This window comes from Geotrypetes seraphini, chromosome 3 (assembly GCF_902459505.1).
Source record: "Geotrypetes seraphini chromosome 3, aGeoSer1.1, whole genome shotgun sequence".
In the NCBI taxonomy this organism is placed as follows: Eukaryota; Metazoa; Chordata; class Amphibia; order Gymnophiona; family Dermophiidae; genus Geotrypetes; species Geotrypetes seraphini.
In genome coordinates this window covers 52,603,773-52,629,402 of record NC_047086.1, presented here as the reverse complement: position 1 = coordinate 52,629,402, position 25,630 = coordinate 52,603,773, and the positions used below count along the sequence as shown (strand labels likewise).

Here is a 25,630-nt window from a genome sequence, read left to right as displayed (position 1 = left end):
CCCAAACCTACAGTCTCTGCACTTAATGGCTTGGTTCCTCGAGACTTAATGCCCTCGTTCCAGTTCTCCCAGCCTGTGCTGGACATCCTGGGGGCATCTCAGAAGGAGTCCACTTGCCAATGTTACCATCAGAAGTGGACCCGCTTTTCTTCCTGGTGTGCTACTCGACAGCAGGAGCTGCTCTCTGCCTCCTTATCTGCTGTCCTGGATTATCTGTTACACTTGTCTGGCGCTAGACTCAAGTCCTCTTTGGTTCGAGTCCACCTTAGTGCCATTGCTGATTTTCATCAGCTGATTGATGGGAAGCCTATCTCTGTTCATCCTGTGGTTTCCCGCTTCATGAAAGGCCTTTTCCACGTTCATCCGCCCCTTAAACCTCCTCCTGTGGTTTGGGATCTTAACGTAGTCCTTGCTCGCTTGATGAAACCCCCGTTCGAGCCGCTAGCGCGGGCTCACCTGAAGTATCTTACTTGGAAGGTTGTGTTTCTTATTGGTCTCACTTCTGCCCATCGGGTCAGTGAGCTTCAAGCCTTGGTTGCGGACCCGCCTTTCACTGTCTTCCATCATGATAAGATGGTTCTACGTACCCATCCTAAGTTCTTGCCTAAGGTTGTTTCTGAGTTTCACATCAACCAATCCATTGTTCTTCCTGTGTTTTTTCCGAAGCCCCATTCTCACCCTGGAGAAGTGGCTCTGCATTCTCTTGATTGTAAGTGTGCGCTGGCCTTCTACTTGAAGCGCACCTCTCCTCATCATTCTGCTCCCCAGCTGTTCCTCTCTTTTGATCCTAATCGCTTGGGTCGCTCTGTTTCTAAGCAGACCATTTATAACTGGTTGGCTGCTTGTATCTCTTTCTTTTACGCTCAGGCTGGTCTTTCCCTGATGGGTTGAGTCACAGGCCACAAGGTCAGAGCGATGGCGGCGTCTGTTGCTTTCCTCCGCTCAACTCCGCTTGAGGAAATCTGTAAGGCTGCCACTTGTTCCTCGGTTCATACTTTTCCCTCACACTACTGTCTGGATACTTTCTCCAGGCACGATGGCCATTTTGGCCTGTCCGTTTTGCAAAATCTGTTTTCCTAAATTGCCAACTCTCCCTCCATCCCATTCTAGTTAGCTTGGAGGTCTCCCACATGTTGAGAATGTGCTGCCTGCTTGTCCTGGGATAAAGCAGTTACTTACCGTAACAGGTGTTATCCAGGGACAGCAGGCAGATATTCTCGCAACACACCCACCTCCCCGTGGTTGGCTTCTTTGCTAGTTATCTGAACTGAGGACACGCGTGCATGCGCGGGCCAATCGCAAGCTTGAAGGTCTTCAAGCAAGTCTGCTTGCAAAAACGTCCGCTAGGGGGCTCCGTCGGTGACGTCACCCACATGTTGAGAATATCTGCCTGCTGTCCCTGGATAACACCTATTACAGTAAGTAACTGTGCTGTATCATATCACCCCTATCCCTCCTATCCTCAATAGCAGGAGTGTCGAACTCCAATCACATAAGGAGCCAAAATCTAAAACATAGGCTAAGTCGCAGGCCAAATATTTTATTAAGATACTTAGGGGTCCTTTTATTAAGGTACACTAACCGATTTAACGCACGCTAAATACGCATCTTAATAAAAGGACCCCTTAGTAGAAGTATAGGGTTACAACCTCTCCAACCCCATGCCGGCTCTATGATGTAAACAAAATAAATAAAAAAAGACTTTTCCTCTCTCTTTTAGGTTCTAGTTCATGCTTGCTTTCTAACACCAGCTCTGGCAGGATATACATTTCAAATCTGACATATTGTAATCACAAAACAGAAAATAAAATTATTTTTTCTACCTTTTGTTTTCTGGTCATTATTCAAATCATGTTGGTCCCACGTTTTGGTTATCTTCTGATAACTCGCTTGCCAGCATCTCCTGCCCATTTGTTGTTTTCTTCCATCTCTGTCCTCCCCTTCCATTTCCTTTCCCTCTCCTGGAGGTTTGACATCTTTCCTTTTTTTCGTCTCCATTCCCACAGCTGCAGCGATGGACCCCACCAGCCCCAGATCCACCATCTCTCATTTTCTCAACTACTCTTTCATCCAGCATCTTTCCCTCCTTCCCCACCACCCCAGGATCCACCCCCTTTCTCTTCCCAACTATCCTCCTATCCAGTATCTCTATCCCCTTCTCTACACCTTGTGTCCAACTTCTCTCCCTTTTTTATTCCTTCCCTCCCTCCATCCCATTGTTTACCATCTCTCTCCCTCTCCTCTGTTTTTAGACCCATTGTTTCTTCCCCTCCCCTCACCCTCAGTCTGGCATATGCACGTCTGTTTGGACCCCCTCCTTCTGTACATCCTTCCCTCCCTCCGTGTACGTCTACAACAGGGCCTGCCACCGCAAATCCCCCCCCAGAAGGCCTGCATGTTTCTCCCCTTCTTTACACCAGGGCCCGCCTTATTTCTAGCGTCCTCCGGCTTTCCACTCTCATCTTCATAGCAGCCTGCAGAGGATCGCCGGTTGGCTGTAGTGAACCTAGTAGGCTGCCATCAGCCTCCGCATCACATTCTCTCTCCCGCGGTCCCACCCCTCCTCTGACGTATGTGACCGCGGCAGAGGAAACATGCTGTGAAGGTCGACAGCAGCCTACTAGGTTCACTACAGCCGACCGGCAATCCTCTGCAGACTGCTTTGAAGGTGAGACTCGGATGGAGTTTGACACCCCTGCTCTATGGTATACATATTCAATTTGGCCACTGTGAGAATGAGCTACCAGACTTGATGGACCATTGGTCTGACCCAGTAAGGTTTTCCTTATATTCTTGAGTCTCTTCTCATATCTTTTGATTAAAATCTCACATAATTTCTGTTGCTTTTTTTTGAACCACTTTGGGTTTTTTTAATGTCTGTAGTGACGTCCGTAGAGAGATTCAGCCTGAATATGGTACTCCAAATCGGGCCTCACCAATGACATGTATAGTGACGTCAATACTTTTTTCTACTGCTGGTTATACCTCTTTCTATACAGTTTAGCAGCCTTCTGGTTACAGCCACCACCATGTCACATTGTTTCATTGTCTTGAGATCCTAAGATACTACCACCCTTAGGTACTGCTTCTGAATTGTTCTTCTCAGTCTTTTACTTCAAATCTGATACATCTCCTTTGGACTTCTGTATCTCAAGTGTATCACTATGCACTTCTTTGCATTAAATTTCAACTACCAGTCTTTAGACCATTCTTCTGATTTTTCTAGATCTCTTTTCATGTTTTCTACTCCCTCCTGGATATCTACTCTGTTTGCAATCTTTGTCATCCACAAAAAGGCAAACTTTTATTTCTAACCCTTCAGCAATATTGCTCACAAATACAAATAGAATCGTCCCCAGGGGCCTCAGGGATCGGTGCTGGGGACGATTCTATTTGTATTTGTGAGCAATATTGCTGAAGGGTTAGAAATAAAAGTTTGCCTTTTTGTGGATGACAAAGATTGCAAACAGAGTAGATATCCAGGAGGGAGTAGAAAACATGAAAAGAGATCTAGAAAAATCTAGTTTATCCCGGCTGTTTCAGCGCTGAACCATCCCATGAAACATTCAGCGATGAAACAAACAGCTCCCAACCAAATAGGCAGTCCTCTTCCTCTCCTCCCAGATCATGTGGATTCAGCATCTAGGGAGATACTTCTCTCCCCCCTCCCCCAGATCAGAGAGTAACTGGGCAGTAGTTCCGCCATAGCGGGAGAGAAGAGGACCTCTAAAAGAGATGACCTGGGAGTCGATGACGGGCACAAGTCTACTCCACTGAAAGTTACAAATCTGGTGCACTCTTGACCAGAGGTACTGTGGAGTGACGTCTCCTGCCATGTCATTGTTCACTTGCCAGACCAATTTTGTACTTGCATGAAGAGGCTTGCAGATTGGAAAGTTTACATGTTCACCTCCCTTCACTAGGATGATTCGTCCCGCAATGAAATGGCTGCAATGAGTCATCCCATTCCACTCCACTACTCACCTTCCATTCCTCTAGGCCAGGGGTGTCAAAGTCCCTACTCGAGAGCTGCAATCCAGTCAGGTTTTCAGGATTTCCCCAATGAATACACATGAGATCTACTTGCATGCACTGCTTTCATTGTATGCTAATAGATCTCATGTATATTCATTGGGGAAATCCTGAAAACCCGACTGGATTGCGGCCCTCAAGGAGGGACTTTGACAACCCTGCTCTAGGCAGATTCCATTTACCACCATTCCGCTCCACTACTCACCTTCTGTTCCTCCTAAGCAGATTCCATTTACCATCACCCTTTGTCATCTGTCAGCCAATCAACTTCCAATCCAATTTACCACTTTGGGTGCCAACTTCATACCATTCAGCTTATTCATGAGCCTCCTGTGGAGAACTGTATCAAAGGCTTTGCTGAAATCTAAGTAGATTACATCTACTATTGTACTGAGATTTTTTTTTTTTTTTAATATAATTGTTCTTCAGTATTGTTAAATGTGTATATTTCTGATACAGTATCATGTTAGTCCTATTACAAGGTTACAATTTTCCAATTCCAAGTTTACCTCATTAACTGGTAATTTCATGCCAACTGATCCAATTTCAAGATCTTCCACAGATACAAAAAAGTGACCCAAATAAAGGGGCTCCTAACTTTGAACCTAGTTGAGATCGTGCCCCAAAACTTTGGATATCTTCATTAGAGGTCCCAACATATTCCCTGAAAAATGTCATCAATTTCTGAGGTGGTTGAGTGGGGAGCTCTAACCACTTGACATGGCATGACCTGTTTGGTCATTTTACTATTGCTGTGTTCTAACAAAATTATAAGTTTTATGTTAAACTATACCTGCTGTATACCACATTGGGCAAATCTCTTCATAAATGTGGTTAATAAATAAATAAATAAATTAATTAATTTCTTTCATTTTTTAATGTGTGTTATCTAGAATCTTTTGTCTTATAAAAGTTGCAGACTTTTATATTTATAGGGCAATGATACCAAATCTAAACATTTATATAAGGCATAATTTTTATGACTTATTTTCATTTTTTATTAACTGCAGGAAGAAGACCTTATCAACTCCTGAGCTAAGTGGGAAAGGGGGTTTAAGAAGTGAGCGCAAACGAGTGCCAAAATTCTCTCCTCAACTTGGGGAGGGACACATGGAAAACAGAGAACACAAAGAAAGACGAGAAAATAGAAGACTAGAGAAAGGGAGGTCACAGGACATGCCTGACAAAGTAGAAGAAGGCAAGGCAGCTACCACTGATAAACAGAGGCAGGAGAAAGACTATCAGACTCGTTATAGAAGTGACCCTAATTTAGCAATATATCCAGTGAAGCCACAACCAGAGGAACAACAGATGCGAATGCATGCAAAGGTTTCTAAGGTACGTTATGAAAGGAGACACAGTGATGTAGCATTAGCACACACGGAAGTAAATGAAGCCGAAGTACCTGAAAACAAACTCGGGAAACTTTCACAGTTACCAGGAACTCAGGACAAAAAAACTCTTATGGAAAATCAAAGAGCATATTCTATAGATAGAACTGATGATGGAAGACTTCCTATGTCTAAACAATTATCCAATCATAGCCCACCAACTCCAAGACACAGCCCTGTTCCTTCAGAACATATAGACTCCAAGAACCATGACACCTTGAAAAAACAAAGTCGACTAGATCCTAGTTCTGCTATCCTTATGCGGAAAGCAAAGCGGGAAAAAATGGAGACCATGTTAAGGAATGATTCCCTTAGTTCTGACCAGTCAGAATCGGTGAGACCATCACCTCCAAAGCCCCATAGATCAAAAAGAGGTGGTAAAAGAAGGCAGATGTCAGTCAGTAGCTCAGAGGAAGAAGGAGCATCAACCCCAGGATACACAAGCTGTGAAGATGTGGAAATAGAAAGTGAAAGTGTCAGTGAAAAAGGTAAGAAATGTTTATAATTGATAATATGTATATAGTTCAAGTTAAATTCAGTTTATTTGATGTACTGCAAATATAATGAAAATCTAAGGGCTCCTTTTACAAAGGCGCACTAGGGCCTTAACGCGCGCTATTGTGCATGTTAAATTCCCGAGCGCGCTAGCCTCTACCACCTCCTTTGTTAGGAGGCAGTAGATTTTCGGCTACCGCATGCTCTAGTGCAAGTTAATTTTGTGTGTGCGCTAAAAACCCTAGCGCACCTTCGTAAAAGGAGCCCTAAGTGGTTAGCAAAGTAAATAAAATGATAAATAGGGGCTAAGGTAGACAAACAGATCTAAGTTTTGTAGATTTTAAAAATGTTCAACCAGTTAATTTTGAGAGCTCACTAGTAAAACATAACTAGATAAAAATGCCTTCTCCCTCCATTGGCTACCTTTCACTAGCATTAATGGATATATTGCACACAGCTATTCCCTGCTCTGACTGGCAGGCGGCTTAGCTGTGCTGAATCCTGACCTGTCGGCATGGCTTCCCCAGGAAAGAGGAAGGCTTTTCAGGTAAAACAGACCTAGGCACCTGCCTAGTCTGCCAGGCCACACTGAGATACTTTGCCAAAAAGGAGACACGATTCAGGTTTGTTCAAATTCACATACTTAGGCTTTATTGAACAGGGGGGGTCTAAATATTTCAGCCACCCTCATGGAATGCAAAAATTAAGCATAAAACAAAAACAGCATATAGTTGTCAGAATGGCTTGAGCACCAAGTATGGCACTTTCTCTGCTTTAAAGATAGTCCTCTTCACCAGGTTCAAATAAACAGAAATGTCATGAAAATAAACTTCCAAACAATGAAAGCAAACTGCATCACAAAGCAGATAAATGAAGTGGCAAACTTTAGAAATAAAGTTCAAGGCTTTTCAGCTAACCTGGGTAATATGTATAGTTTTCAGAGCAGGCTCCCAGGCTCATTAGCATCAGCTGAGCTTCCCAGCCAACGGAGCACAGCAGGATAGATAAGCTGGTAGGTTTACAAAGGCTTTAACACAGAGGCTTCACACTATCAAAGAAACAGTTCCTTTAGCAAACAACAACCTCGGGCAGTCCCAAAGTGAAACGGAGAGGTTTTCCTTCTCTCCCTAATCAGGGACACCTGGGCTTTGGTTGCAGAGAGCCAGCACTCAAACGCAGTTTAGTGAGACAGATACTCGGCTTCCCTTCAGCTTATGGACTAACCTCCATTCCCTTTGGGTTATAGTCAGCTTCGGGACACACTTCAGCAGTGTCCATTGCCTCCTCTTTTTCAGCAGCTGGGCTCAAGCTTGGGAAGTCCTCTGCCATCTCCACGTCCTCACTAAAACGATACAGAAAAGCCCCAATCTTACAAAAGAAAACCATTTGTATCCATAAAAACCCATATATAACACCACATGTGTAGGAAATCTTCTAGACAGAGCTATCTTCAATCATTTCTAAGGCTTTACACCAGGGTTGTCCAACATCGGTCCTTGAGGGCCACAGTCCAGTCGGGTGTTCAGGATTTCCCAATGAATTTGCATGAGATCTTTTTGCATGCACTGCTTCCATTGTATGCAAATAGATCTCATGCATATTCATTTGGGAAATCCTGAAAACCTAGTCTGGCGAGGGCTGAGGTTGGACACCCCTTTTTTACACCATATTCTCAAGTTTATGTCCAAACAGGCAGCCCAAATTCATCCACAGTGACTTTAATGACACTCCTCAATCTGTAATAGTCCAAAAATAATCCCAATGCCCATTGCATCAGCATAACACTCAGACAAGGTTCTCTCATTTTGCTAAAATAAGCTGCATCAGGAGGTTAACCTTTCACTCAAGCTTCAACCATAGGAAAAAATGGCTTCAAAATGGCAGCCAATTTATATAAGATACTGTGAAATTTAATTGACCAATAACATATCGGGATAAACATAGGCACCAGCTCTGTGAATGCTGTGGGTGCTGGAGCACCCCAAAGAGTGGGGAGCAGGACCGCAGAAGATAAATGTGAATAGAGATGGAGGAGTAATAGACCCTGATCAATTTTCAGAGGGTTGTGTTCGTGAGGAGCTAGCTAAAATAAAGGTAGACAAAGCAATGGGGCCAGATGGTGTAGATTTTAGGGTGCTGAAGGAACCTAGGGAAGTTCTGGTAGCTCCATTGACTGACCTTTTCAATGAGTCTCTAGAGTGGTACCGGAGAAATGACGAAGGGCAGATGTGATCCCTCTCCACAAAAGTGGAAGTAAGAAAGAAGTAGGAAATTACAGGTCAGTAAGTCTGACTTCTGCGGTCAGCAAATAAATGGAAACACTGTTAAAACAGAGAATGGTCAAGTTTCTGGAATCCTGTAGCTTACAGGACCGGAGGTAACATGGATTCACTAAAGGTAGGTCTTGTCAGACAAATGTGATCAATTTCTCTGATTGGGTGACCAGAGAATTGGATAAAGGTTGTTCGCTAGACGTGGTGTATTTAGATTTTAGCAAAGCCTTTGACAGTGTTTCACACAGACGTCTAATAAATATACTGAGTGCCCTCAGGATGGGTCTCAAAGTGACGGGCTGGGTCAAGAACTGGTTGAGTGGAAGGCGACAGAGGGTAGTGATCAATGAAGATAGTTCTGAGGAAAGGGATGTTACCAGTAGTGTGCCTCAAAGTTCTGTTCTTGAGCCTGTTGTTTTTAACATTTTTATAAATGATATTGCTGAAGGGTTGTCAGGTAATATTTGCCTCTTTGCTGATGATACTAAAATCTACAATAGAATAGACACGCCAGATGGTGTGAATAACATGAAGAAAGATCTGGCGAAGCTTGAAGAATGGTCTGAAATTTGGCAGCTAATGTTAAAAAGCAGCGGCCCGAGTCTGAGTAGTGGCCCTTCACCCCTACCCTCTGTTTCCTACCTTCTAACCAGTTTCTGATCCATCTATGCACGTCTCCGTCCACCCCATGGTTCTTCAGTTTCCGGAGTAGACGTTCATGAGGCACCAAGCCTTGACAAGGTGCCTCATGAACGTCTACTCTGGAAACTGAAGAACCATGGGGTGGACGGAGACGTGCATAGATGGATCAGAAACTGGTTAGAAGGTAGGTAACAGAGGGTAGGGGTGAAGGGCCATTACTCAGACTGGAGAAAGGTCACGAGTGGTGTTCCGCAGGGCTCGGTGCTCGGGCCGCTGCTTTTTAACATATTCATAAATGATCTAGAAACAGGGACGAAGTGTGAGATAATAAAATTTGCAGACGACACCAAACTATATAGTGGAGCTCGGACAAAGGAGGACTGCGAAGAATTGCAAAGGGACTTGGACAAACTAGGGGAATGGGCAGAGAGATGGCAGATGAAATTCAATGTTGCGAAGTGTAAAGTATTGCATGTGGGAAGCAAAAACCCGAGGTATAATTATGCGATGGGAGGGATGTTTTGAATGAGAGTACCCAAGAAAGGGACTTGGGGGTGATGGTGGACATGACAATGAAGCTGACAGCACAGTGCGCAGCTGCCGCTAAGAGAGCGAATAGAATGCAAGGTATAATCAAGAAAGGTATTACAACCAGAACGAAAGAAGTTATCCTGCCGCTGTATCGGGCAATGGTGCGTCCACATCTTGAGTACTGCGTCCAGTATTGGTCACCGTACCTTAAGAAGGATATGACATTACTCGAGAGAGTTCAGAGGAGAGCGACACGACTGATTAAGGGGATGGAAAGCCTTTCATAGGCTGAGAGATTGGAAAAACTGGGACTCTTTTCCCTGGAAAAGAGAAGATTAAGAGGGGATATGATAGAGACTTACAAGATCATGAAGGACATAGAGAGAGTAGAGAGGGACAGATTCTTCAAACTTTCAGAAAATAAAAAAACAAGAGGGCATTCGGAAAAGTTGAAAGGGGGCAAATTCAAAACAAATGCTAGGAAGTTCTTCTTTACACAACGTGTGGTGGACACCTGGAATACAATTCCAGAGGACGTTATAGGGCAGAGTACGGTACTGGGGTTCAAGAAAGGATTAGACAAATTCCTGCTGGAAAAGGGGATAGAGGGGTATAGATAGAAATTTACTGCACAGGTCCTGGACCTGTTGGGCCGCCGCGTGAGCGGACTGCTGGGCGCGATGGACCTCAGGTCTGACCCAGCAGAGGCATTTCTTATGTTCTTATGTTCTTAATGCTAAGAAATGCAAGGTCATGTATTTGGGCTGCCAAAAACCGAGGGAACAGTATGGATTAGGGAGTGAAGAGTTTATGTGCATGACAGAAGAGCGGGATTTGGGTGTGATTGTATGCGATGATCTTAATAATAACAAACAGGTTGAAAAGGTGACAGCAAAAACTAGAAGGATGCTAGGTTGTATAGGAAGAGGTATGGCTAGTAGGAAAAAGGAGATATTGATACCCCTGTATAAGGCTTTGGTGAGAACTCATTTAGAATATTGTGAACAATTCTGGAGGCCGCACCTTCAACAAGATATAAAAAGGATGGAGTCGGTCCAGAGGAAGGCTACTAAACTGGTATGTGGTCTTCATCATAAGACGTATGGGGACAGACTTAAAGATCTCAATCTGTATACTTTGGAGGAAAGGCGGGAGAGGGGAGATATGATAGAGATGTTTAAATAACTACTTAAAGTAAATGTGCATGAATCAAGTCTCTTTAATTTGAAAGGAAACTGGAATGAGAGGAAATAGGATGAAGTTAAGAGGTGATAGGCTCTGGAGTAATCTAAGGAAATACTTTTTTACAGAAAGGATGGTAGATGCATGGAACAGTCTCCCAGAAGAGGTGGTGGAGACAGAGACTGTGCCTGAATTCAACAGGGCCTGGGATAGGCACATGAAATCTCTGGGAGAGAGAATGAGATAATGGTTACTGCGGATGGACAGACTAGATGGGCCATTTGGCCTTTATCTGCCATCATGTTTCTATGATATACTTTATTAAATCTGGATCTGTAAACTCCGTGCTGCAGAGCAGCAGACAGGAAGTGTTTCTGTATCCCAGTCACTGCTCCTGACTTCTTCTGTTGCTATTGCCTAGCATATCTGCCCAATGGGCTGCAAGAGGATGAAAGAGCTGTTTTACAGCCTATTGTCTGGCTGTATCTGAAAGATGGGCTCCATGGGGAGGAGGAGGCTGCTGTAACTAAGGATAGAGGCACTTCCTGCCTACGGCTGCCAATGAGGAGGTGAATAGCAACAAATAAACAATGAAAGAAGACTAAGGAGCTCATAATCGAAACAGAAATACGTCTAAAATCCCGCCCAAATCGGCACATAGACGACCTTAAAGACAGGTTGTCCAAGTGCCAATAATCAAAACGAGTTTTAGACGTATCTAAAACCAGCTTAGGCCTTTTTAGTGCAGCTATACGCCCAGAGCTGAAAGGGGCATTTTAGGAGGAGTGGTAAGGGTGGAATTTGGGCGGGACATGGGCTGACCTAGACTTAGTCGTATTGCAAGTATAACTGAAAGTTTAACGAGACTGCCTAAACGGAATTTATACGTAGTGACTTAGGTGATCTAAAAACAGGTCTAAGTGACCAGAAAACCACTGCAGACACAAAGTACAGACCCCCACACACTCTCCAAGTGATCACTGACTCCCCTCCCCACTGCCATAAAAATCGGAATAAAAATGTACATACCTGCCTCCAGAACATCAGCACTTTGCATAGGAAAACCTAGTAGAGCTGCACAGAGGTGGCTTCTGTAGTCTTGGGGGGTAGGCTACTGGAACATAGAGAGGAGGACCCAGGCCCATAAGCCACTCTAACTTGTGCACCCCCAAAACCCTATTGTATTGCCATATAGGCGGCACCTGCAGCCATAAGGGCTATTGGGGTTGTAGACAGGTGGTCTCAAACTCAAACCCTTTCCAGAGCCATGTTTTGGATTTGTAGGTACTTGAAGGGCCTCGGAAAAAAATAGTTGATGTCTTATTAAAGAAATGACAATTTTGCATGAGGTAAAACTCTTTATAGTTTATAAATCTTTCCTTTTGGCTAAGTCTTAATAATAATATTGTAATTTATAGCTAAAGAGACATATGATCAAGAAACTGTTTTATTTTACTTTTGTGAATATGATAAACATACGAGGGCCTCAAAATATTACCTGGCGGGCCGCGAGTTTGAGACCACTGGTCTAGTAGGTTAGGGGGGTGTTTTGGGGGGGTCTCCCTGAGTTGTGGTGAGATGTTTATGTGGCACTGGGAGTTGTGGTGAGATGTTTATGTGGCACTGTTTTTGTGAAGTTCACAGCAGTGCCCTGTAAGGTGCCCCCCTACTCTGTTGCAATGTCTGGGTGGCCAGTCCATCACTTTGCTGGCCCCTCCCACATCCAAAAGGTCTTGTTCTAGGTGTTTTTGACTTGGACAAATTTTTGGATGAGAATGGGGTATAAAGACAGATGATTTAGTGGTCTGGACAATCAAACGGCTGGACGCACAAGTAGACGATTCTTGAAAAAAAAAAAAAAAAAAAAGATTTTAGACGCATTTTTCAAGAATGGACTTTGCACATGTCCGATTTTGGGTGACTAGCTACTTAGGCCCAAAATGGACTTAGACGTATTTTTGATTATGCCCCTCTTATGTCACATAACTTTTATTTTAGTGTATCTGGCTTATATAGAATGAAAAAAAGTTTTTTTACAAGGAAAAAAGTACCAATAGTTCATCCAAGGTGATACCGTTAGTTCACCCTTTATACCTTGTATCAAAAAAGAGGTTTCAATGTCAGTCTTTTAGCCCTCAGAGACGCCACCAGAAGATCACATTATCATATCTTCTGGCTTTACGCACCTAATCGTCATTGGGTCAATATATAGTGTGTATATCAATTTCTTATTTTTTTTAATTAATTAAATTTATTTTAAGACAATAAATAGTTTTAAAGAATATTTTATATGAATTAAATACTTAACTGGTGGTTGGTGGTTAGCAAGGGATTAATGAGCCAACATGTTTCACCCTTAGAGGGGGTTTCCTCAGGGCTACTATCCCTACAATAAGAAAATCCCTACAATAAGGTTTTCTTATTGTAGGGATAGTAGCCCTGAGGAAACCCCCTCTAAGGGTGAAACATGTTGGCTCATTAATCCCTTGCTAACCACCAACCACCAGTTAAGTTAAGTATTTAATTCATATAAAATATTCTTTAAAACTATTTATTGTCTTAAAATAAATTTAATTAATTAAAAAAAATAAGAAATTGATATACACACTATATATTGACCCAATGACGATTAGGTGCGTAAAGCCAGAAGATATGATAATGTGATCTTCTGGTGGTGTCTCTGAGGGCTAAAAGACTGACATTGAAACCTCTTTTTTGATACAAGGTATAAAGGGTGAACTAACGGTATCACCTTGGATGAACTACATAACTTTTATTGGCATAGGACAGAGACGTAGAAGAGTGTATTCTGCTGTAAAAGACTGGAAGTAACAGAAAAAAGATGTAAGGGGGGAAGGGCTGGATGATGAGGACATGCACTAGGAGTGGAACTGTGGGGTGAGGAATAGAGAGGTCTGGAAAGGAGTAGGGACGATTTAAAGAGGTACCCGCTAGGCAGAGAGAATTCTGCTGTGAAGGCCTGGAAGAGGCTAAAAGTTGCTGAATGGGTAAGAGGTTGGGTAACAGGGACAGAGGCTAAGAGTGCAGTTGTGGGACAGAAATAGAGGAGGATAGGAAAGGATGAAGGGGCTTGAAAAGAATTACTGGAAAGGAGAGGAATAGGAAGGGGGTTACTGCCTGGAGACAGAATGCTGCTGTGAAAGGATGGAAGAAACAGGTTGGAACTATAAAGGGGCGAAGGGCTGGGTGGTCAGGAAAGACACTGGAAGTGGAGCTGTATAGAAAAATAGAGGGGGCTAGGAAGTGTGTGGCACAATGGTTAGAGCTACAGCCTTAGCATCCTGAGGTTGTGGGTTCAAATCTGATGCTGCTCCTTGGTGACCCTGGGGAAGTCACTTAATTCCCCATTGCCCCAGGTACATTAGATAGAGTGTGAGCCTGCCAGGACAGAGAGGGAAAAATGCTTGAGTGCCTGAATGTACAACACTTAGGTTAATAAAAATAAATAAATTAGAGATAAAGGGGTTTGAATGGGATTCTTGGTTGGGAGAGAGAATATTGTTTTAAAGAACTGGAAGTGCCTTAAGGGAAGAAAGGCTGAGGGACGAGGATAGCAACTGGGAGTGTAGCTGTGAGTGAGAAGAAGCAGGTTATAAGAACAAGAAAAATCCAGGGAGAGAACTTGGGCTTTGAAAGGGGAAGGGAGTTGTGAGAAAGAGACATGATTTAGTAGAGAGAACATAATACAGAGGAAAGAGTTGCTGAAAGAGATGTGAAAGGCCGGCTGCTTAGCCCTTCATGAAATTACCTTGACGCAACACAGTTGCTGTTTCATATAATAATTTAAGTTTAATGAATAATAGAGCAAAGGCAGCTTACATGACATGGATCACGGGAATATACAGCAATTGTGTAAGCAAAGAAGACAAGAAGATGGTAGCAATCTTGGCAGGTCTCAGTTTACTCTGCTCATTTCCTCATTAGCTAGCTTTTTTATACCTTTACATGAAATATTACTTTAGCTATTCTGATTGGTTGTTACATAGGCATTTTAATTGATTGGCTGTGGTTACCTACTTAATTTCTAATTGGGCATGTCGTTTATTGACGTGTGCATTTCCAGTCCCAGCCTTCTTGGAAAGTTTCCCCATAAGCTGTTCAGCAGTCAGCAGAGATGTACAGAAAAGAAGTTTTAAAACTGTCATTTTGTCCTTAGAAGAATCCATCTTGTGCCTGGCCTGTTTTCCCCATCTTCGCTGTATTATTGAGCACAGCATTTCAGGGCCTGTGGTTGGAGGGTCCCCTCGGGTGTCTCTAATCCCCCTCTTGATGGCTTTGAAAAAGGCATCACAGGTGGGTGGCTTGAAGCAGATGGGTTTAGGCACGAGTCTGATGATGAGTAGTAGTTGATGAGTAGGAGTACCTGGGAGTCACAGCATTTCAGGGTCTGTGGTTAGAGGGTCCCCTCGGGGGTCTCTCATTCCCCTCTTGACAGCTTTGAAAAGGTATCACAGGTGAGTGTTTGAAGCAGATGAGTGTAGGCTTGGGTCTGATGATGAGCTGGAGTATCAGGGGGTCACATAAAAAGGCAAAGTCCATAGTCCACAGACCCAGTGCAGCAACCCAGGGAGAAGCTGGTCATCCCAACCCTATCGCTAAATGTCCCAGTCTGGTAGTGAACTCACATTATAAACATAAAATCATTTAGATCAAAATTATATCATACGGCAGTAAAGCAAGATGTCATAAACAGGCAAGGCCTAAACTCTTCTGTTGCAAATCGCATGTGAAAAATAGAGACACCATCTAATTACATTTGCATGGGTAAAAATAGTTACTTAATCAAAACATCATATCCACGTGAACATTGTTCTTATACTTTTGTACATTGAAAATACTTCATGGCTTCATCCTGTCATGAACTTACCGCACCTAAGGAGATAAGTTAACAAAACTCTTCACTTGAAACTAGATTGTTGCCATGCCCTTCCAAGAAAGCTGAGATAAGTGCAGACGTGGTTCATGCTCTCATGTTCCGCACTGTGCAATTCAGAAATCTCCATCTTTGAATCAGAAAGGTGGTTGGGTTGAAGTCATGAGGCAGTATCCTTCACAGCAGCAGTCATGGCCCCCATATCTCATCTGCTGCCGGTATCTTTATGCATTCTTCACTGCACTTCACTTCAGTCGAGCAGCAAGAAGAACATGGGAAGAGTCTATTGAAGTGGGAAACAGTTAAGGTACAGTTACAGGATTCAAAACAGGATGAAAAAATACATACTGGCTCTTCTAAACATTGCATTCAGTAAAGCACAAAAATCCTTCAATGGGCCTGTCACTATCTTGTCATTGCACACATAAGTCAGTACTGCATAAGTCCGTAAGGAAGATTAAAAATGTAAATCGACAGCAAGCCCATAGTTGCAAGGAAACAAAATAAGTTGTAGAAGTTTAGGGTCCATTCTCAAAACGTTCATTCTGTCGTCATAAGCTTATGATCCTGGTGGCAACAGTCACTTAGTCTTTACATGGTAACATAGAAACATAGAAATAGACGGCAGATAAGGGCCACGGCCCATCCAGTCTGCCCACCCTAATGACCCTCCCCTACCTTTGCCTTGTGAATAGATCCCATGTGTCGATCCCATTTGGCCTTAAAATCAGGCACGCTGCTGGCCTCAATCACCTCCAGTGGAAGACTATTCCAGCGATCAACCACCCTTACAGTGAAAAAGAATTTCCTGGTGTCACCTCGTAGTTTCCCGCCCCTGATTTTCCACGGATGCCCTCTTGTTGCCGCGGGTCCCTTGAAAAAGAAGATATCCTCCTCCGCCTCGATGCGGCCCGTGAGATACTTGAACGTCTCGATCATGTCCCCCTCTCTCTGTGCTCCTCGAACGAGTATAGCTGTAATTTGTCTAACCGTTCTTCGTACGGGAGATCCTTGAGTCCCGAGACCATCCGGGTGGCCATTCTCTGAACCGACTCCAGTCTCAGCACATCCTTGCGATAATGCGGCCTCCAGAATTGCACACAGTATTCCAGGTGGAGCCTCACCATAGATCTATACAATGGCATAATGACTTCCGGCTTACGGCTGACGAAACCCCCGCGTATGCAACCTATGATCTGTCTAGCCTTGGATGAAGCCTGCTCCACCTGACTGGCAGCCTTCATGTCCTCACTGACGATCACCCCCAAGTCTCGTTCTGCTACCGTTCTAGTTAGGATCTCACCATTAAGGGTATAAGTCTTGCATGGATTTTGGCTGCCTAAGTACATAACTTTGCATTTTTTGGCATTGAAGCTGAGTTGCCAGGTCCTAGACCAGCGCTCTAGTAGGAGTAGGTCGTGCATCATGTTGTCGGGCATTGAATCTTCGTCCGTTGTGCATTTGCCCACTACATTACTTAGTTTGGCGTCATCGGCGAATAATGTTATTTTACCGCGAAGCCCTTCTGCCAAGTCTCTTATAAAGGTTCAGGTTTTTCAGGCACTTAAGTCTCTTCTTCGGTTGTTTGGTCTTCTCAATGTAGGGAAGTTTTAGCTTTCCTCTGGATCCACTGTAAATGGAAGTCTTCAACAAGTAGCTTTTTTATACCTTTATATGAACTATTACTTTAGCTATTCTGATTGGTCGTTACATTGGCATTTTAATTGATTGGCTTAATTTCTAATTGAGCATGTCTGCTATTGACATATGTCATTACCAGTCTTGGGAGGTGCTATTGACAAGTCTGCTATTGACAAGTATTAAACAGATGATACCTCAAATAGGACCTCCAGTAATTAGCTTCAGTCCATAATTGTGCAGGTAAATTATTAATAGCAAAATAAACAATAGAAATGGTATTGGTAGAACTGCAACATTGAAAAACATGTAATTAGAACACGACAAGAAAGATATAAAATTAGATTTACATATAGCAAACAGCTTCATTTAATACTGCAGATATCCTTATGAGGCAATCCTTAATTAATAAGGAAGGAATATTTGTAACTGTGATTTGGTTTGTTTCAGTGAATACATCATTAACATAATATACAGCATTGAAAATGAATGCAAAGAAATGCAAAGGAAGAAAATAAAAGTTAATTTTGTATGCTGTAGTTTAAATAGGCTAAGCTCTAATATATTGGCTGAGTATTGTTTTAAAACCTAAGCAAGTTGCTGCTACAGTGAAAAGTGAACTAAAAATAAACTAAACTGAAACTTAGTTTTATAGACCGAGTCATCAAGTTTCAAGTTTGTTAAAATTTGATAAAACGCTAATCATAAATACTAAGGGGTTCATAATCAAAAAAAACAAAACATCTAAAAAGTGTCCTAAATGGCTACTTGGACGATCAAAAAGCCTGATCGTCCAAGTACCCATAACCAAAGCTGGTTTTTAGACGTATCTAAAAACAGCTTAGGCCTTTCCCCTGCCTCTAAACGCACAGAGAGAAAAGAGGCGTGTTTAGAGGAAGGGAAAGGGCAGGCGGTGGGCGGGAGGTGGGCCGACTTACACCTAGGTGTACAACAGGTATAACCAAAACCATAGGCAGGTTGCCTAGTCGGCACTTATACCTTTTTGACTTAGACAAAGTCAAACCTGGTCTAAGTGCCGAAAAAGGGGCCGCTGAGCTGCTCGTGGCTGCTGCGATCAACTCAGCGGCCCCAGCAACCTGCCTACCCCTCCACCGCAAGCATCGCGACAGGAGAGATGCCTTATTTCCCCTACCGCGATGCCATCACTCCTCTACCCGAACTGCTGCGACCCGCGGCAGGGGAGATGCCCTATCTCTCCTGCCGCAGGTCGCGGCAGTTCGGGTAGAGGAGTGATGGCATCGCGGCAGGGGAGATGAGGCATCTCTCCTGCCGCGATGCTTCACCCCCCCACACACACACAATATTGGGGCAAGAGGGAGCCCAAGCCCTCCTGGCCCTGGCGACCCCCCTCTGACTATCTGGCTCCCTCCTGGCCTGATAGAGTCAGAAGGGGGGGGGGGTCGCCGGGGCCAGGAGGGCTTGGGCTCCCTCCTGGCCCGATCGTACTCGGCAGGGGGGGGAAGGGAGCACAATCGCCGGGGCAAGAGGGCTTGGGTTCCCTCCTGCCCCGATGTTGTGTGTGTATGTGTGGGGGCGCGATACTGTAACCAGTGTTGTTTTTGACAGACACCGGTTACAGAATCCAGCTTTTAGGCGAAGGACTGGCTCCTCCTTCGCCTAAAAGCCCTTGTGTTGGACGTTTTGGGCTTATGTGTTTTTTTGGTTCATTATGGGGTATAAGCGTAGACGTCGTGGGGGTGTACTTGTAGACGTAGTGGTTGGCTGGGCGTTTAAACAGCTGAAGGTAGAGGCAGGCCATAATCAAATCCAGGACGTTTGTTTTGGTTATGGACACTTTCCCTGCTTCTGCTTTCCACTTTTAAGGCCTTAGGCCAAAAAGGGACTTAGACGGTTTTTTGATTATGCCCCTCTAAGCGTTTGACAATAAAAATTAAAATAGGGAACAATCAAAGGACTTAAGACACAACTTTGCTTACATGAAAATAACAGGAAAGTGGGGAGAAATACAGTTTTAAAAGGAGAGAGTACAATTAAGGTTAAAAACAAAAGGGAAATAGGAGAAATCATATTGATGTTGAATATGAATAAAAACAGAATGTGGCAAGAAAGGAGCCAGAGATCGATTAGCAATCATAAGCATCTTTAAATAAGAAGCTTAAGGTTGCCCTTAAATTTATCTAGATTTTGCTCCACCCTTAAATATGATGGTAACGAATTCCATATTGTAGAAGCTAAAGTTGCAAATGAAGAGGCCTTATGCGTACTAATGATTCTTAGGGATGGGACATGAAGAAGGTGTTGTGATGCGGATCTTAAAGTTCTCAAAGGTTCGTGAGGAATAAGATATTATGAATAAAAGCAGGAGCTCGACTCGGTTTACAATAAGGTAAAACATAATACATAAATTTGACAAGAAAAAGTAGACTGAAATAGTTAATTTCCAAAATCTTTAGCAAACAAAAAAGTTTTCAGAACTTTCCGGAATAAAGCAAAAGAACCTAAACTTCTTAATGTAAGTGGTAAAGTATTCCAGAATTTGGTTAATTTAAAAGCAAAAGAATAACTAAATCTCTTAGGTTCTGTTTTTACCACTGAGAGAGGGAAATGTAAGATTTAATTTTTGAGAACTTCTGGCAAGCTGAGATCTATGAACATTCCAGTCTAAAGGAATCAAAGTGGCAAAAATGCCAAATAGGATATTAAATGCAATACAAGTGCACTTAAATTGAATTCTGAGATACACACTGGAAGCCAATGTAATTCCTTGAGCAGAGGGGTTATGTGATCAAATTTACTCATACCGAAGATAAGTTTAGCTGCAGTGTTCTGTATTAATTGAAGTCTCTGCAGACTGACCTTTGAAAGACCCAAATACACTGAATTGCAGTAATCCAGCCTTGACAAAATAATTGATTGAACCAATACAAAGAAGTATTATTGGTGAAAAAGTGCTCTCACTCTTCTCAGAGCATGAAGGCTGAAAAAACACTTTTTAATAAGCGAGTTTAGTTGGTCCTTAAATGTAAGTGAAGAATCAATAACAATACCTAGTATTAACGATGAAAATTCAATTTTCAAAGATTCTCCTGAGTCTAAGATCATAGCAGAAGGGAGAGAATCTAACTTTGGACCAAGCCATAAAAGCTTTTGCAGCATTTAATTTCATCTTGACTATTGTCGCCCAGGACTGAAGTTTAGTAATACAATGGTTAATATTGGGTATCAAATTATCGAGATGTGGATCAACCTCAAGTAATATGAATATATCATCAGAATATGTTAGTAGAGTTTCTCGGGTATTCAAATTGTAATGTTTCAATGAACTCATGTAGTCTCGGGACTCAAAGATCTCACGTATGAGGAAAGGCTGAATAAATTGCAGCTAAACTCACTCGAGGAATGTTAAGAGAGAGGAGACATGATAGAGATAGTTTAAATATATCACGGGCCTTATTGAGGTGGAGGATGATATTTTTTTTCTTAAAGGTCCCTCGGCCACAAGAGGGCATCCGCTGAAAATCAGGGGTGGGAAATTTCATGGCGACACCAGGAAGTTCTTCTTCACCGAAAGGGTGGTTGATCATTGGAATGAACTTCCACTTCAGGTGATTGAGGCCAGCAGCGTGCCAGATTTTAAAAGGAAATGGGATACACATGTGGGATCTCTAGGGGGATAAAATCAAGGGGGGTGGGTCATTAGAGCGGGCAGACTAGGTGGGCTATGGCCCTTTTCTGCCGTCATCTTCTATGTTTCTATGATGTTAAATAAGATAATAAAATAATGTATAAAACATAACTGTACTAATCTAAGATGTCTCATTTTCTATACCAATTTCCTAAGGAGACTCAGGACAGATTATATTTATTCAGAAATTTAAACATTTTTCCCTTTCTGTCTTGATTGGCTCACAATCTATCTAATGTACTTGGGAATCATAACATACCTATAGAACATTTATACCAAAAATGTTCTATGTGGTCCACCTAAGATTTGTGTGTGCAAGATGAATACAGTAAGCAAGATTATCTAATTTCCAAAAGATTTCTTAAAAAGATATGCATCGGAAATCAAAGCTAGGGAGAAACGTGAGATCAACCCAAAAGGGGGTGGAGTTAGCCACTGAGTTCTGCAATCACATAAGCCTCAAGTAGGAAGACTGCAGGGAGATCAAGGAGCGTCAGCTGACTCTAATTGGAGAAGCAGAACAGAGCACATTGGAAGCAGCCCAACGCTCTGTGCAAACCACCAGGAACATAGGATTGCCCCAGGCCAACAAGCAGGGACAGGAACCCAGCAGCCAGCTAGGTATTGTGATGTCCCAGGGGAGCCTAAGGGGGTAGGGCTAGAGGTTCTCTCAGAGGGAGATGAACCTGGCCAGGAAGCTTTCCCAAACACCCAGAGAGGGGGAAGGGAGGTGGAGAGTGAAGAAGGGGAATTCATGGAAACAGAAAACGACTATAGCTCCAGTGATACAGGGTGGGGGGGGGGGGGTGCAGTGAGGCTGAGGTAGAATTAAGTGTACCAGAAGAATGTATGGAAACCTGATTTAGAAATTATAAGCTCTTCTAGGACTGTGGTAGCTATTGGAAGGGCCTGAAGACCTTGGTGAAAAGGGAGGCTTGCTCCACACAGCCTGCAAAGCAGGGCTGTGAAAGTCCTTAGGGGGACAAAGCGCTAGAGAGGGAAAGCGGTGGCAAAGAAAATGTTTTTTTCCCCTCTCTGTCTGAAAAGTACTTGGAAGAAGGGCTAGCACCTGCAGTGCTCAGCCAGTGCTGGCCAGAACTGGTGCTAATAGAAGCCAGCTGCCCTAAATAGGGAGTATTGGGGCATTTGAGAGACTGGAAAGCGTGTTTGATTTTGGTTTATCTTGTTTGCTGACAAGGACTGTCCAGTCCCTGAACTTGAGCACAGATAGAGTACACTGGATCTAAAGGGAGGAACTATCTAATTGGTGCCTGTGAGACGCCATTGTTTATTTTGGAATTTTTCTTTTGTCTTAATAAACCCGGTAGAGTTTTGTTGGTAAGAAATCCAGTGTCTGGGTTTTCCTTACACCAACCATATAAAAGGCACACTGAAAATCTTACCTGTGGTCCGCGCCGGGGTTTCCCACTCATCTGGGGAATATTACTTTAGCTATTCTGATTAGTTGTTACATTTGCATTTTAAATGATTGGCTGTCATTATATACTTAATTTCTAATTGGGCAAGTCGATTATTGACGTACTTCATTACCAGTCTTGGGAGGTGCCCAAAAGCATCATCTTATTTGACCGACACACCTTTGTCCCTGAGGCTGACCACAAGATCTTCTGGGCATGTACTTGACCCTTCTCAGAATCCCCCTCCTCCTTCTTGAAAAGTGTTGCATCAGTGAGTACATGCAGAACATCTTGTCACCATGGAACATGGCACAGCTTCTGCTTTTTAGGGCTGTTCTTAGCCTTTTATCTGATGTCCAGCTCTGTGAAGAAATGTCCCCAGTCTTCTTGTAAAGTTTCTCATAAGCTGTTGAGCAGTCACAGAGATGTGCAGAAAATAAGTTTTAAAACTGTCATTTTGTCCTTAGAAGAATCCATCTTGTGCTTGGCCTGTTTTTCCCATCTTGGCTGTATTATTGAGCACAGCATTTCAGGACCTGTGGTTGGAGGGTCCCCTTGGGTGTCTCTCAGCCCTTCTTTTCCCACTACAACAAAAATACACTCCCATCTAAGAGAAAGGTAAGAGGAAAAAGATAATAATGGAGGGAAAAGACATGAATGTGATGAGGTTGAGGGGATGAGTCAATAAAAGAAATGAGAAGACTGGGAAAGAATTCATAAAAGTCAAAAAACATGAAGGCAGAGAGGAAGCATGAGAGGAGCAAGAAAAAGCAGAGATAGAGATATAAGACAAGATACAGAAATAAAGATTTATTTCTCCGAGAACAAGTAGGCATCATATCCTCATAGTTGGCTAACGTCATCCATGGAACCCAGCATGGACAGTCAAAAAGTGTACTGTCAATATAAATTTTTTAAGACCACCATACTGCATGCATGCTGGTGCTATCTTAGTTTTCTGTGGAGCTGAGAAGCTGTGTCTTTCAAGTTCTCTTAAAGCATGTCAAACAAACTTGTTTTGTGCCTTTCCAATATTTTTTCCTTTCATTTTTGTCATAATATTATCTTTTCTTTCATTTTCAATTAGAATTTCATTTTCCTCCAACTTCAATTTTTCATGCCCACACCAGGAGTGTCTATCGTTTTTCAGATTAACATCTACTCAACCTCCCCGAGCCATTGAGCCCTTTGATTTTGTCCAAGGCACCTAGCGGCTTCAAACTGTGCACTTGATGTCATAGGACCATTTCAGGTACTGACCAGCACAATTTGTGTTCAGTACCTAAGTCTGGACCATCAGCATATTTCATGCACACTCTGCTCAAGGCCAGGAAGTTGCAAGTTGAGAAGTTTTTCAGTACAACTTCTAGGACATTGAGCATGGGTGCAGATTCTGAACTCAATGCACAGCCAAATACTACTTAAGCATCGACACTGGCACTGACCATGTCAACGACTCAATCTACCTCTTTATCATTGGTGTTACAGGCATCAGGGGAACCTTGTAAGCGAGCTAAGAAGCACAAGCATGTCTCCCTCTCGAAGCATGCATTGATATTGTCTCAAACATCATCTCCATTAACATAAGAACATGCCATATTGGGACAGACCGAAGGTCCATCAAGCCCAGTATCCTGTTTCCAGCAGTGGCCAACCCAGGTCCCAGGTCACAGGTACCTGGCAAGATCCCAAGGAGTAAAACTGATTTTATGCTGCTTATCCTAGGAATAAGCAGTGGTTTCCCCAAACCATCTCAATAATGGCCTAGGAACATCTCTTTTAGAAAATTATCTAAACCTTTTTTAAACCCTGATAGTCTAACTGATTTCACCATATTCTTTGGCAACAAATTCCAGAATTTAATTACTTGTAGACAGGGCTATGGAGTCGAGGAGTTGGAGTTGGAGGAAATTTCGGGTACCTGGAGTCGGAGTCAGAAGTACAAAAAACTGAGGAGTTGGAGTCGGAGTCGGAACATTTATCTACCGACTCCATTTTTGAACTTGGCATACCAATCACGAGTGATTTTTTCAGCTATAGCACCCGCTATATACACAGCACAAATGTTGCGAGCAGCTTCTGTGGCCTTAGAACCTTGATTAAAAGCAAAAAGAAGGTGGTGTCGAAAATGCTCATTTCTCTCAACTTGACATTCCATTTTAACGATCTGAAAATTAACCAGTGCTGTGGAGTCGGAGTTGAGGAGTCGGAGGAAATTTCGGGTACCTGGAGTTGGAGTCGGAGTTGAGGAGTCGGAGGAAATTTTGGGTACCTGGAGTTGGTGTCGGAGTCTGAAGTACAAAAAACTGAGGAGTCGGAGTCGGAACATTTATCTACCGACTCCACAGCCCTGCTTGTAGAGAAGAAATATTTTCTCTGGTTTGTTTTAAATCTACTAGTTATTAGTTTCATCATATGCCCCCTAGTCTTAGTATTTTTGGGAACAGTAAACGAGCGATTCACATACCCTTTTCACTCTACTCAGTATTTTATAGAACTCTATCATATCACCCCTGAGCTGTCTATGCTCCAAGCTGAAAAGCCGTAGCTCAAAGGAAGTCGTCCCATCCCTTTTATCATTTTCATCGCCCTTCTGTGAACCTTTTCTAATTCCACTACATCGCTTTTGAGATATGGCGACCAGAATTGCACATAGTATTCGAGGTGCAGCTGTACCATAGAGCGATGTCACTTGTGGCACCCGCTTAGACACAATTAAAGCAATTAATCGCACCTATAGGCTATAGGTAACAAACCTCTGAGCATGAACCAACTTAGATACAATTACAGCTTCTAACCAAACTTACCTGCTATGGGGCAGAGGTTCTCAACATGCAGTATGTGAACCCCTAAGGGTACTCTAACCACTGGTGGGGGTACGCGGCACTGCGTGGGTCTCCTGCCCTCCTTCCTTTTCAGCCCCTTGGTGGAGCCACTGTCACCACTGCTGCTGCCCTTGTAATTAATTTTGCAGTCTTGATCCCGTGGTCCTGCTTCTCCTGCACTACTCTATTGCTTCAACAGGTTAGTGGCATCAATTACTACATGCTGCCTGCTGCTAACCTGGGAGCTTCTCCTCTGCTGGGTCTCATGTAGGAATCGCTGCTGCTAACCTATTGAAGCAAGAGGGAGCATGTTAGTTGTGAGTGGGGCTGGGGAAGGAGGAAAAGAAGGAAAAATGTTTGAGGTGGAATAAGAATGGTGAGAGAGGGAAAATGGACATGGGGTGGAAGGGAGGAAGAGACGGTGCATGGGGAGAGAGAATGTTGTGAGTGGTATTGGGGAGAGATGGACTGGGGGAAGGATGGATGTCACACTCTAGAGAAGGGTTATGGAGAAAGAGAAAAAGTGTGCAGGAGGCAGAAAGTATTTGACTAATGGAGAGATGGATGGGGAAAGAGAAATGTTACACTCAGGAGAAGGGGGAGAAGGCAGAGAGTGAAAAGTGGAACTCATGAGGGAGAGAG

General features: G+C 43.2%; 1 protein-coding gene and 1 long non-coding RNA gene across 16 annotated transcripts in view; one reads left to right on the top strand and one right to left on the bottom strand.

Moving 5' to 3' along the window:
* LOC117356583 overlaps positions 1–25,435 on the bottom strand; it is a 34,731-nt gene extending 9,296 nt beyond the window's left edge. The window contains exons 1-3 of the long non-coding RNA XR_004538672.1: positions 24,971–25,435; positions 15,435–15,723; positions 7,143–7,260 (exon numbers count right to left, since the gene is read on the bottom strand). This is a non-coding gene — a long non-coding RNA (uncharacterized LOC117356583). The remainder of the gene's footprint in view (positions 1–7,142; positions 7,261–15,434; positions 15,724–24,970) is intronic.
* The window catches only part of RIMS1 (regulating synaptic membrane exocytosis 1), a 753,464-nt gene that overhangs the window by 302,275 nt on the left and 425,559 nt on the right, over positions 1–25,630 (top strand). For all 15 annotated transcript variants that reach the window (XM_033935996.1, XM_033935980.1, XM_033935991.1 and 12 more), the window contains exon 4: positions 5,043–5,911. In XM_033935996.1, coding sequence (XP_033791887.1) covers positions 5,043–5,911 — 869 coding nt within the window. The remainder of the gene's footprint in view (positions 1–5,042; positions 5,912–25,630) is intronic.